Below are 13,600 nucleotides of genomic sequence, written 5' to 3'. Positions count from 1 at the left end.
GCCTCAAGCTAAGTGCCAAAAAGTGCATAGTCATCCCCTTTGGAAAAAAACAAACTACCACATAGGTGGAAGCCCCCTAAATATGGAAGACTTAATAAGGGATCTGGGGACCCAAGTAGATAGTAACCTCTCCTTTGATAATCACATTTCCAAAGTGGTTAGAAAATCCTTCTTTGTGGCCCAACTAATCACAAAAGGGTTTGCATCCAGATCGAAAGAGGTAATTGGGCCCCTGTATGCATCACTCATCAGACCCATCATAGAGTACAATGCCTCATTTGGGATGTACCTTACAAGACACCTGCAACAACTGGAAAGATCACAGAAGTACCTCACCAAGAGGATCACTGGCCTCAAACAGATGCCCTATGTAGCTCAACTGAAGAAACTCCAGCTGTACTCTGTTGCATACCGCCTACTCAGACGTGATCTCTGCCTGACATACAAGGCCATGTCCAACCCAGAATTGCTGGACATGCTCCACCTAAAGAAAACCATATCCCCTCGAGCCACACGCTCCAGGGATCTAAACCTCACCACAACAATAAATAGGACATGCTGGAGGGATAGATTCCTGTCCCAGACACTTCCCATGTTCTGGAACAAGATTCCAATCTACATTAGGCAGAGCTCCTCGCTAACCCTCTTCAAGAGAAACCTTGACGAGTGGTTGGGAAACAGAAAGTTTACCCCAGGGATCACTTCAATGGCTGTGCTGGACAGAGGCACAGGGAACTAATCTAAGGGGGTGGCTAAAGCCAACACATTCTGGCTAGGCTTATAAATGCCTTCGGGCAGATAGCCTAGTACCAACCTATGAACTTTCTTGTTCTTCTTCTCCCATGTCTCAAGGTCAAACTTCTGTGGTCGATTCAGCAATTTTCTCTGAATCCAGGGCTCCCGTTTCAGCCTCCGCTCCCCTCTCAGGATCTGTTCACGGATGCTTCAGATGTGGGATGGGGAGCAAAGTTTGGCTTCCTGAAGGTTCAGGGAGTGTGGTCACCTCATGAGCAGAAGGAGCATATCAAAATCTAAGACGTGAGGGCTCTTCTGCTGGCTCTTCAGGCCTTTCATCCTCTCTTTTCTGCAGGGCCTCTCAAGGTATTCATGGACAATGCCGCAGTCATGTGGTGTATCAGTAAACATGGGGGTATGAGAGCCTACCGTCTTTGCTAGCAGGCACTTCTGGTATGGGATCTGGCTATCCAATATCATGCGACACTTGAGGCTGTTTACATTCTTTCAGATCGGAACATTGTGGCAGGCAATCTGAGCAGGTCCTTCACTCAATTCCATGAATGGATGCTTCACAGGCATGTGTTTCTGGACATTGTTCACCAGTGGGGTACTCCTCAACTAGATCTCTTTACCTTCCCTTTGAACAAACAACTTTGTCTGTTTTTGTGCCAGAGTCCCAAGTCCTCTGGTCTGGAAGCTGGACACAGTCTCATTTTCTTGGAAGGATATGTTTCTTTATGCAGTCCCTCCCCTTCCTCTCATTCTGAGAATCCTATTCACGATTCAGCAGGGTACTTCCAAAATCTTGCTGGTGACTCCCTTTTGGCTGCGACAGCACTGTTTTTTTTTCTACTTCTGCATCTCGCCAGGGGCAATCCTCACAAGTTACCTCACAGGGTGGATCTCCTCACACAAGACCGGGGTCTCTCATCCATCCCCACCTGTCCACGCTTCAGTTGACACTGTGGGTGATAGGGTTTTGATTCCTCATAGACACCTTTTTTCTGAGGACGTGCTGCAGGTCCTGCAGGAGGCCAGGAAACCTACTACTAGGAAATCCTACTTATCTAAATGGAAGAGGTTTTCTATTTGGTGTCTGTCTCATGACCTGGACCCCACTTTCTGTGGATGTTCCTTTGGTTCTTTCTTATTTGTGTGAGTTGCTCAATGGTGGTTTGGCCAATTCTTCTGTTAAGTCCCATTTATCAACGGTTTCTGCTTGTCTGCCTTTAACTTCCCCGTTAGCTTCTAGATTTGAGGCTAAGCAGTTTCTTAAAGGCGTCCTTAATATTAGACCTCCCAGGAAGTTTGTTCCTCCTCCCTGGGATCTTAATTTTGTTCTGGAAAAATTGAATCAGTCTCCTTGTGAGCCTGCTGTTTCAGCTTCCTTGCAACATTGTTCTTGGAAGACCGTTCTTTTATTAGCTCTTACTTCAGCCAGACAGGTGTCCGAGTTGCAGGCCCTTATGGCTTGTCCACCTTTTTTGAAATTTCATGAGGACAGGGTGTCCTTGCTTTACTAATCCTTCTTTTATGCCCAAGGTGGTTAATGAGTTGTCACTTAATCAGTCTATTAATTTACCTACCTTTTTTCCCTCTCTGCAATCTGAGAGTGAGAGGGTGCTACATACCTTAGAAGTGCATAGACAGCTCAGATTTTATTTGGATAAAACTAAAGCTATCAGGCAGTCTGATTCCTTGTTTCCTTTCATCTTAGGTGTTTAGGTTTGGCTGTTTCCAAGCAAACTATTTCCACTTGGATTTCAAAGGCTATTTCCTTTTGTTACACTTTTCATGGCAAGAGCCTTCCTTCTATTAAGGCTCATTCCACTAGAGCTGTGACTTCTTCTGGTGATTTTTTTCAAAGGTTTAGATGCTACTTCTATTCTTGAAGCTGCTACCTGGACTTCTGTGCATACCTTTACCAAACATTACCAGTTGGGTGGTATCTCCAGAGCTAGAGCTGGTTTTGCTGCTGCCATTCTTCATGGAGGGCTCTGTTGCTTCCTCCTCCCAGGTTGCTTCTTGAGCTTTTGCACTCTCCCATTAGTAAGGAATACTGCAGCGGTGAATGTAAGGACAATAGTACAGTTGTGTAAAATCTTGCCATAATGGCAGATGTCCTTGCCTTCATCGTTGTAGTATTCACTCCCTTCCTCCATCCCCCTGGTCTCTTTCCCTTCCTGGCTGTGCAGATTCTCCTTGGTTTTCCTTGGACTGCTGTTCCTACAAGGGCGATCTGTTCTGAGGATGGTACGCCTGAACTTCACCTTTAAGCCCTACCTTATGCAAGAAATAAGCAGGTGACGTTCAGCATACCTGAAAGCAATGGAAATATTTTGTAAACTGGCAGAACGGACGGCTTCACGGCAGGGAATCCCATTAGTCAGGAATACTGCAGCGGTGAAGACAAGGACATCTACCGTTATGGTAAGATTTTACACAACTGTACTTTCCCCTTGCTTCAGCTCCCCTTTTGTAGTTGTTTTTATTTGCAGTGTATGGTTATATATACACTTGTGTATATAATTAACTCTTCTTTCACATTTTGTAGCATTTTTCCCCATTCAGGACTGTTGGCTGTCTTATTGGGGCAAGAAAGCACTGAAAGTTTTCTCTAGCTAACTGGCTTTTGTATGGAGCTGTGATCAAGCTCTTGCCAGAGTGCGTGGAAGGCACCCTTGATCTTTGAAAAGCTCACCAGTTGGTCATATCCTAGGTGGAGTATAACACAAGTAGGTTAGGCTACTTTAACAGTGATATATTAGAACATCATCTGTTTTGGTATGATTATACACCTGTACTTTTCCTTTCTGGATAAACATAGTTTCATTTGGTGTTTTGTCATGGTTAGTATTTGGACCAAATTCCAAGAAGTAAACCTGCTAGTGTCTGCCTTTGTTTATATTTTAGACGGATCACTGTTTGAATCCTTTAAAAATGTGTCCTTGAAGATTACAGAAATGTGTTTTTTCATTAATTAAAATTTATGAAATCTCGCTGATGTAGAAATAGAGTGGTCACTGGTCACACAGTTCTTAACCATCTCTTGTTTGTTTTACTACTTTGTTGTGCATTTTTCATATAGAAGAAGACTTACCAGTGCATCAAATGTCAGATGATCTTCTACAGCGAATGGGATATTCAGGTTCACGTTGCAAACCACATGATTGGTAAGTGAGTCACCAAAACAGATGTCTGACTTAAGTCAAAGTTTATTGTGACATGTTGGAAACTTTTGAAACTGCTAAATGAGACCCCTTAGTGTTTTTTAACCATATTCTGTGGTGTAGATGTGTGTCATAATAATGATTAACCTAGTACTTTTCACAGGATCATTTCCCAACACTGCTCAATGAATGCCTTAACATCCTGTATCATTTGTGTGAATAGTATGCAGAAAATAATCTGAAAAGCCTAACTGTTGTATGTTGATCACTGCACAAGAGTGGCAAATACAGTATTGAATTCTAGCTTTCTTTTGAAGCAGCACGACTTGGAATTTTAAGATGTCGTTTTGCTGAAATTTTTGTAACATGCTTACATTGTAATATGCATTTTGTCGAAATTTTTGTAACATATTTACATTGTAATATGCATTTTGTTGAATTGCTAAAAGTCTTATGACAGAATATTTAAGGGTTTTGTGCTTTGCGTTTTGTAGACTTATATGTTTATTATTTTTTATTGTAACATAAAAGGGTAAGTAAAAGGCAAAGCTGAATTAAGAGCAGGTTGGCTATACTTGAGGAAAAAAACAGTAACAGACAAACTGCAAAGGTCCATTAGTGGGAATGAATGGTATTTCATAGATAGTAGATGGAAGGGAGCAAGAGCTTTCTTTTGTTAAATAGAGGTTGTCTTTTTCATGGAAATAGTACTGCAGTCAGATATATACGTAGTGCTTAATTGTAATAGTAGTTTTTACTGGATACACTGTAATTGCAAAACATACAAGATGCATTCGGTTATTGAAGTGTGAGGGATGCATTATGCTTATGTTGCAGTATCGAATGACAGAACAGCTGGATTCTTTTGTTCATTTTAATTGTGATGTACTATATTTAAACTTGTTTAACTACAGAGGTATTCCCTGGTTGTTTCTTTTGCATCCCTTATCGTTTATGGCTTGCTTTGTTAATAAATTGCAGTAATATAAAACTGTATTCAACCATGCATTTGTAATAGTCTGTAAAATAAATGTAGGATTTGATTACTGTATCTTAGCATTAATGTTAACACAGTGCATTTTAATGGTGGAAGAATATTTTTTGTTGTTTCTTTGTACAATATGCTGATTTGTCCCTTAAAGATTTAGACAGCTAATGTTAAATGTCTGGCTAGAAAAAGGGCAGATTAATGATTTGGTGAAAGGAACAATATTATGGTAATACTTAGAACACAAAATTAAGCAATGAAATTGACAGTCACCATGCTTCACTTGGAAGAGCTGTATTCATTTTTCAGTAGGGTCAGTGCTATCGGCCATTAACTTCACCATATATTTTTCATTATTGTGAGAGTAAAATCAAGCTGTCTTGATTTTAAATTAATGTTTCATTTTTACCCATCAGTATGATGCATACATATTTACTTTCTGTAATCCTTTGAACTTGTAAAATATTCTGGGGGTGTTGGGTAGCTCATTGAGAAAGCAATGGAACAAAAATGGAAAACAAATGTATGTAGTTGTCTTTATCATCTCTTTTGGTTTGATACATCATTCATAGAGCTATTTTGAATCCACTTTTGTGGCATGATGCAGTGCAAGGATTTGTATTTTGAAGGGCCAGCTAGAAGTACAACTGGTGTAGGATGTGAAACCATTTCGGTACATCATTTAAATTGGGCTGAGTATTTACCCTTGCATATCCAGAGTTTATCCTTTACATTCAGATGTGTAAACTGTGTTAGACTTGCCACTTTAAGAATGAAGTGATTTTTTTTTTTTTTTTTTTTTGGTCAAAAGTTCATTTTTAAATTATCAAAGATATACCTAGGGTCACTTAATACTAGTTTTCCAATCTTGACTAGTACTCAGTTTGATAAAGTGGATCAACAACTACTGTGAAGCACTGATGTAAGTTTCCCTGGGACAATGGGTAGAGCACATTGTTCCTTGCATTAACTAATACATGACTGCCTTGTATCCTTTAGCAGGCTGATTGTCATGTTAACATGTATTATTCTTGAATCTTAAAAAAATCCCTTCATGCCATAAAGTTATTCTCCCTGCCTTATTCATAGAAAATGTGTATATTCCTAAAAGTTTTAGCACATTCATCTTTTAAAACATCAGTCTGTTCCTGAATAGTGGTGCAGTTTTGGTTGCATATGCTTTGAAATATTTATCCGAATTAGAATGTTAAATTGTTGTGCTGACTATTTTGCTATTTGTAGGAAAGAATCATATAGTCTTAGAAAAGAATGCATTAAAAAGTCAGTAAACTTATTCAGTGAGTGGAAAAGAAGGATGCGTCATTTTGTGCCATCTGTCGTAGTTTGATAAACTTTGGCTGATGCATGTTGTTTCTCTGCTAGAGTTAAAGTGGCATATATACCGTCAAGAACCCCAGTTCTTTTTAGCTGTTTACTGTCTTTGAATGTCTTCCATGTATCTTTGAGTAGTTTGTTCTTATCACTTTCTGAAAACCATGAACCTTCCATGTGTACCCTGGGATAGCTGCCTTGTCTTTCACTCCTCCACAGTAGGGACTGCATTGCTAGGCCTTTTGCATGCCCCCCCCCCCCCACACACACACACACATATACACACACACACACTACCTAGCTGCAAAGCATTGATTGATGTTCTTGTTCTAGTATAAATTCTCCATCCTCCTGTGTTTCACCATTACAGAGGAATGAGTAGTTGTCCTTCTCTTCTCAAGATGGTTAGGCCAGCATTCACTGATCATACTGCTATCCCCACTTGGCTCCTACAGTGCCCAGGTAATTGTATGAGCCCAGGTTGTCTGGGTCACAGTCATGGCACCATTTGTCTTGGTTACAGGTCTTTAATAAGTATCCAAATCTTTCTGGTATCGCAGAGAAGCTTGTGGTCTTCATTAATGCCTCTTGCTTATTAGTAAGTAGTAGTAGAGGAATGGCTGCAGGGCTTGTCTTGTAGTTCTAGGTAGGAATGTGAAAGACAAAGTGAGTGACCAAGAGCCCATGCTTTACTTCATATATACTGTACATGCTACATTCTCTTGTTGCTGACCTGTAGTGCTGGCAACCTGTACTGAGTGCTACCCGTTGCACCACCACATATCATGCTTTGTCAGCCAGTATTGTTTTTGTCACTGCAGTCTATTGTACCCTGCAGTGGGAAGAGTGTAACAGTTGATCCACAGGTACTATATAGGGGAGGCCGTCTTCCTTTGTATCCTTGGCAGTTGCAGCTTCTGAAGAGAATGAAGATCACCTGTTAAAAGCCGAAATTCAGTCATGATTCTGACCTGACTTCTGGAAAAGCCTTCAGTCTTGTAGACAATGGGAGTGCCTTTCTCCTTATTAGTTCTCTTCTTAATCCTCATGACTATTTGGGGTAAGAAAGATGCGGAGCCAATGGGCTATCCCACCATTAAGGTTGTCTTGCGTATTGCTTGGAATTGTCTGAGTTCAAGGCTTTTAACACCTTTGAGGAGACAAATCTTCAGCATCGCAGTGCAGACACTTGTGCTTTATTCTAACCAATGTCTGTTTTAGAAGCCCCAGATTTTAGCCATCCTTCCCATGGACAGAAATTAAGTGGGGGGCTGCCAGCTTGTAATTGCTTGTTGCATACTTCATTTCCAAGCTTCTGTTTTTTTTTTTTTTTTTTTGGCAAACCATAGAAACTCTTTCCACCCTTATTAACTCTGTGGGGAGAGAGACAGTTGAGGAAGCCTTTAGTGTTACATTTTTTAGTACATTTCCATATAGCTCATTGTACCATTGATTCAACGTATGATGTCCAGGATAATGGTCACTGGTGGCTGCTTATATACATGTGTGTCTGTGCATGCTTTGTGTGTATGTATATAATTTACACACAATGGATTCAAATAGACTACTGTGACAGGTGTAGTAATTCAGTCACATTTGGGATAGATGTAAGAAATTACCGAACTTCCTTTTAGCTAGCCAGTTCCTAACTTACTGAAGAAAATACATAAAGGCAAAATTAGAGTTTTACTATGCAACATACTTAGTGTTCTTCTCTTTCCAAGAAGAACTGCAAAGTTGTAAGAGAAGTTGGTGCCTGCCTGTCTCTGGTAGACCATTATTTTTTTATGTTAATCAAGTGGTACACGTCAAATTTGTTTGAATTTTACACTTGTGACTTTACTATGTGCCGCCATTGAAGAAAGGAAGCCTTGTTAGTCACCTTCAGCTCTGTTGTTAAAATTAATTAGTTGATGATGTACTGACATTGTAACTACACATGTATGTTTGTCAAATATGTTAATATTAAAGATGTACTGACATTGTAACTACACATGTATGTTTGTCAAATATGTTAATATTAAAGACTATTCCTATTCCAAAGTGCCTTGCTGATGGTAATTTAGTAAATTAACCAAAGTTAATATTAGGGCTGTTTCATGTCTTTTCAAGTATTGTCTAACATAATTGTAATAGTTGTGTAACAGGAATGCTGTCCCACATAACTTACTTTCAGCCTTCTATTGATTCTGTAGAAAAAATGCAATAAAGATGCAAGTTAGTGATCAGCTTGCAAAAGGTAGTTTGGACAGTGGCATCCAGATTTATGGAAAACTTGTTGCATACTAAATTGTTTGCTGACTCCCCCTTTTTTTATCTGTACCAAGATTGTATGAAGTTTCTGTAAACAGAAGTAATAGTAGCAGTAAAAGTTTTCAGTTTCCTTACTGAAAAACTTTAAAAGTATGTTTACTAAAGATACAGGATAAAGTAGGCATGTGTTATGTGATTTTCTAGTATAAACACAGAAGCACATTGGTCAAGTAAAAAATAATGCAAGTTCTTACGATAAGCATTTATTTGTCTGTATTCAGATTGAATTATGTTTTGACAAACTCTAAGGAAAATGCAAGTTTCCTTTCAAATAGTGTTATAAGAATTGTTTCCAATGCCTCATGTACACTGTTACTGGTCTTATGTAAGAACAGAAGTCAAGCAAGTGTCCAGGAGAGTTTCTTGGTTTAACTCTGTGTGTGAGTGATCAGACCTGTCTCTATATGTAATCTCTGAAAATCTTTCAGTTTAGTGTGTTTGAAGAGTTTTGGGCTTAACTTGTGCACTGTCATGTGATGCTTTGCTTATGGTACCACACTTTATCTCCCTTTTTGCTTTTCTGTTTTTATTTTGTTGCTTTGAAAGTAAGTCAGTTGTAAGGTTGCAGTTTCCTTCAGTGATATTGTTGCAAGGATAGTGTGTGACCGCATCTGTAGGTATTACTGGACGAACCACTGTGCATAAGCACTGGGGGATGGAGGTGTCTATGCAGACCACCTCAGAGCCCTGTCCCTATGTTCTGCCTCCTACAGGCTGTTGAGGTGAGATCTGTGCCTGGCACCCAAGGCATTGTTGGACCCCACCCTGATGGACCTTCTGCATGTCTGCAAAACAAACAGCACCTTAAACCTTGCCTGTGATGTAAATATGACTTGCTGAAGTGACTGTTATGTATCCCAGAGAATAACCCCTTCTCTGGAACAGGCTCCTCATCCATGTGAAGCAGAAATCCTCTTTAAACCAGTATGTGTCTCTAGTGGATATTTGCAGCCTGTAAATAGTTCATCTCCCAGCCCCCTGCTTACACTTATTAAACATACCAGAGCTTCTCAAAGATTTGGGATGCATAGCTAGGCTTACAAAGGTGCTAGTGGTCGTTAGCCTAGTACGCACTTGTGAACCTATGAAACTTGTGGACACACTTGCAGACCATCACTGCTGTGGTGTTACGAATGGCCAAAATCAATTTTCTGGATATGTCTCTAATAAAAAAGCTTTATTTTTTTAATTAAAGAACCACACATGCACACACACACAAGAATGGCAAGGGAGAAGGTACATTATGGTTCTATAGTCACTGAGTGCCACTCTGCATGTCACAAGTTTTCAGGGAGACTTGAAAGATGAAATTTAATTTGTAACAGATCAAACTGCTCAACCATTTTTCCTTGTAAAGCTTCAATCCATCAAGTTCCATCTTTTTACAGTTTTTGATTGTTACAGATCTCTATGTGAAAACTTGCCTGGCACAGTGTGTCCAGAGAAAAAGGAGCAGTTAAATATAACTCCTTCCTTAATGCCACAAAACTTAATATCTCTACGTAAGTTCAATGAACTGCCATTTTTTTTCAAACTACACTAATGAAGGAAAGCATCTTTTACATGTGTGAGGTATGCGTAAGACATATTGGATACTGTAGTAAGACTCCATGAGTTCTGGAAAATAGATCACTTGTATAAGTTGGTGGTTGTGATAAGTTCAGAAGAAAGTTTCAAGTCGCTGTCGTAGCATGGCTCAGTAGGCAACTTGATCAGGTTGCTCGAAAATATTTTTCTGTTAAACACTTTGTAAGTTGCCACATGTCTACCAAATGTTACAAGCTGTTAAGGGACCCCATACCTCCTGTAACTGGACTGATGTTATGATGTAGTGTTCAAGTGACTCCCCTTGAAGGAAAAAGTGCATTTACTTAAAATACTTAATATCAGCAGATCTTTGAAGGGAGGTCAGTGTAACAGAAATGATATTTTCTCTACATCCCCCATGGATGGAATTGTATGTAGTTATTTAAGGTTGTTATTCTTTACAAATATTTCTCATTTTCTTTTTTTTTTTTTTTTTGTCAAACACCTTTATTGAATTTTCACTTTTGACATAGGCAAATTTGCATTCATATAAAAGTAGTCAAACTACATTAACATAAACATTATACTTCACATAGTATTGCTGTATATCATATTATCTAAGCAACATTACATAAATTATTCAGTTTCTGCCTTTTTTTTTAAAACGAGAAACATCTTTATTAAACGATCACTTGCTACATAGGCAATCTGACATTTATATTAATGAAGATAAACCACAACGGCACAATCCTAGTTGCAAGCATTTTATATCACAAACCATACTGACGCACACCCCCAGTTGCAAACATTATATATTACTTATAATCTACCCAATCTTTCTCACTCAAACGTTACATATTTCTCATTTAAGTCCTGCCGCCTTTTAAACCTCATTCCTCCTTTGTATGTATTGTTCCCACAATTCCTATTTTTTCCTATGTGTTTTGTTCCTACCCTTTTGTAAAGATCTCAATTCCAGTTGTTTTATCTCTGTTACTATATTTACTACTTCCAGTATAGCTGGTTTAGATTTTGATTTCCATTTTCTAGTAATTACATTTTTGGCAGCCACCATTATTAGACACAGCAAGGCCTTACCATGTCTAGGCAGTTACGGTTCTGTATCATAGCTCAGAAAAATCATCTCTGTCATCAGACCAGTCTGCCCACCCAGCATCTCCAACAGTGCATCCCATAAGAAATTCTTAGTCTGCCACCTTATTGCACTTCCAAAAAATAAGTTCCCAATTGTCTCTTTTCTTCCCCTTCACGCCTGCAACATTTGCTGTCTGCCTGAGGAAAAATTCTCTGGAGTCTGCTTGGGGTATAAAAATATCTAAACGTTTCCAGGCAAAAATCCTAAATTTTCTAGATTTTGTTACATATTTGGGAGAAGTACATATATCCTCCTGTTGTTTCTTTGTGAATTGCTTATCCAATCTGTCTTCCCAGTCCTTTCTAACTTCCTCTGATTCTTAGAGTTATCATGCAATATTTTATATGCTCTACTAATTATTCCTTTTTTAATTGCAGCTTTTGTCTAGATTCTGTTAAAAACCTTACTAGTGCTGGTCTTTCATTTAGAACTCCCCTATTTCTTTCTCTTTTCCTATACTCTGATATCAACCCCTAATAGGAAGGCAATCTCCAACCTGCAGTCCAAATAAATTTTTGCATCTTCCCCTTCTATCATCTTTCCCTCTGTAGTTATTTTCTCCCACTACCTTAGTTCCTTTGGCAGTTTTCTTCAATAAATTCCAGCTCCCTCTTGCCTGTTTGTATTCGTAATTCCAGTCATCCCTATCAGTAGAGTCTCCTTTTTCCATTTCCTTATTGGTCTAGTTTTTAGAATACTTTCTGCTACTTTATGGATATAATATTCTGTATGATTATTGTTGTTCTCCTTAAAGGCCTATGTCCAAAATCCAAGTCTGTCTTTGTTTCTTGAGCTTTCCTCATGTTTCACCATCATCCTTTTCCACTTTGAATTCTACTTTTCTGCTTGTGCTGTGTATAGGAGTCTTAACTGTGTAGCTCTGAAATACCCCTTCAAATTAGGTAATCCCAATTGCCCCTGTTCTACTGGAAGAATCAGCTTATCCCACTTGACTCTTGCCTTCTTCCCCTCCCAAATAAAGTCCTTCATCTCTTTATTAATTGCTACCCACAATTTCTCCTCTGGTTGGTAAAAATATGCCTGATTTGTGTATAAGACTAAAGGGACTAAAAACGTTTTAACTTATTGTATCTTAATATCCATAGTAATAGAACAAAGTTTCCATTTTCTCAGTTTTTGTATTATCTTTTTAGTGTCTTCCCACATATCCTTATTTGTCACACTAGAGTAATTTTTAATCCGTACTCCTAAATACTTCATTTTATCATGCCGCCATAAATATGAGTATTCTTGAACCAGTTCATGTGAATATTTATTTTATCTTGTCCCTTTATAATGTGTTTCATCTTTAACTGGATTTCCTCTGTCACTAGCCTACTTCCTGTGAAGGGACTGCATGGACTCGAACAATCATCATGGAACACTGGCTGTGTGTGTGTGTGTGTGTTGTGGAGAAATGCAGGTACTTTCAAAGGTACAAGTCTATGTTGACCTTCATAGGGTGTAGTGGACAGCTATGGAAAGATCCATTGGGTCCAAAAGAGACTGGCTAGCAGGTTTATTAAACCTAAGTGCTATGATTTACTGTTATAATGACCTTTCTTTGAAGCTGTACTGCTACAGTAAGTCTTACAAAACTGTATTTTCAGAATTTATTCTGGAGATGTGTTTTCCCTCTCTAACCCCACTCCAAAACCAGACCCTGATGTCAGAAGCATAAGTTTAGGGATGGGGAGCCCAGTTCTGGACTGCAGGACTTTGGGGGAGAAGTATTTCCCTATCAAACTTTTTGTATGCCTCATCTAGGTTTTTCATTGTTTGTTGGATTAGTTAGGAGGCATATGGGGGCTTGACATGTATTTCAGAAATGTAGATTTTTGGACTGTTAGAGCTTATAAGAAAGCTAGACATGTGTATGCATTTATTCTTAAAGGTGTCAAGCTAACGGAAAGGTGAGCTGTCACAGAAAGAGGAAAACATAGTTCACAGATCCATCAGCACACCACAGTGAAAATGAATACAAACCGCCAGTGAGCAAAGCAAAAGTTAGACACGTGTGAAGCTGGGGGTATAAATTAGACAGTTAAAATGTAATGTAATTTTTTTCTCTTTTCTGTTTATCTGCAATCTCATGTCTTGAGGAATGTGTGACTTTGTCTTTCTGAATAGATTTTTATTTATTGCATTTGTTTACTGGAATTGTCTAACTAGGCCATGTGAAACCCCTTTTCAGTGGAGACCTAGGGGGAAAGCTCCATAAAAACAGAAAACAAAGTTAAGTACATCATAGTTCAGCTACCAAGACATTTAGGGAAAATGTATGCAAGGTAAAATATTTTGTACAGACATTCGTACAAAGTAAACACGTCTTAAATAGTAAGCATATATCTTGCAATTAGTTAAATGTCAAAAGCT

General features: G+C 38.7%; 1 protein-coding gene across 2 annotated transcripts in view; it reads left to right on the top strand.

Moving 5' to 3' along the window:
- The window catches only part of ZNF521 (zinc finger protein 521), a 1,059,428-nt gene that overhangs the window by 312,483 nt on the left and 733,345 nt on the right, over positions 1-13,600 (top strand). The window contains exon 4 of one of the 2 annotated variants that reach the window (XM_044065427.1): positions 3,827-3,911. In XM_044065427.1, coding sequence (XP_043921362.1) covers positions 3,827-3,911 — 85 coding nt within the window. The remainder of the gene's footprint in view (positions 1-3,826; positions 3,912-13,600) is intronic. The other variant, XM_044065426.1, reaches the window with a different exon arrangement.

The sequence above is a fragment of the Protopterus annectens genome, chromosome 3.part0 (genome assembly GCF_019279795.1).
Source record: "Protopterus annectens isolate FY-2018-M chromosome 3.part0, PAN1.0, whole genome shotgun sequence".
In the NCBI taxonomy this organism is placed as follows: Eukaryota; Metazoa; Chordata; order Ceratodontiformes; family Protopteridae; genus Protopterus; species Protopterus annectens.
The sequence above is the reverse complement of the archived record's forward strand: the minus strand, read 5'-3'. Positions and strand labels throughout refer to the sequence as shown.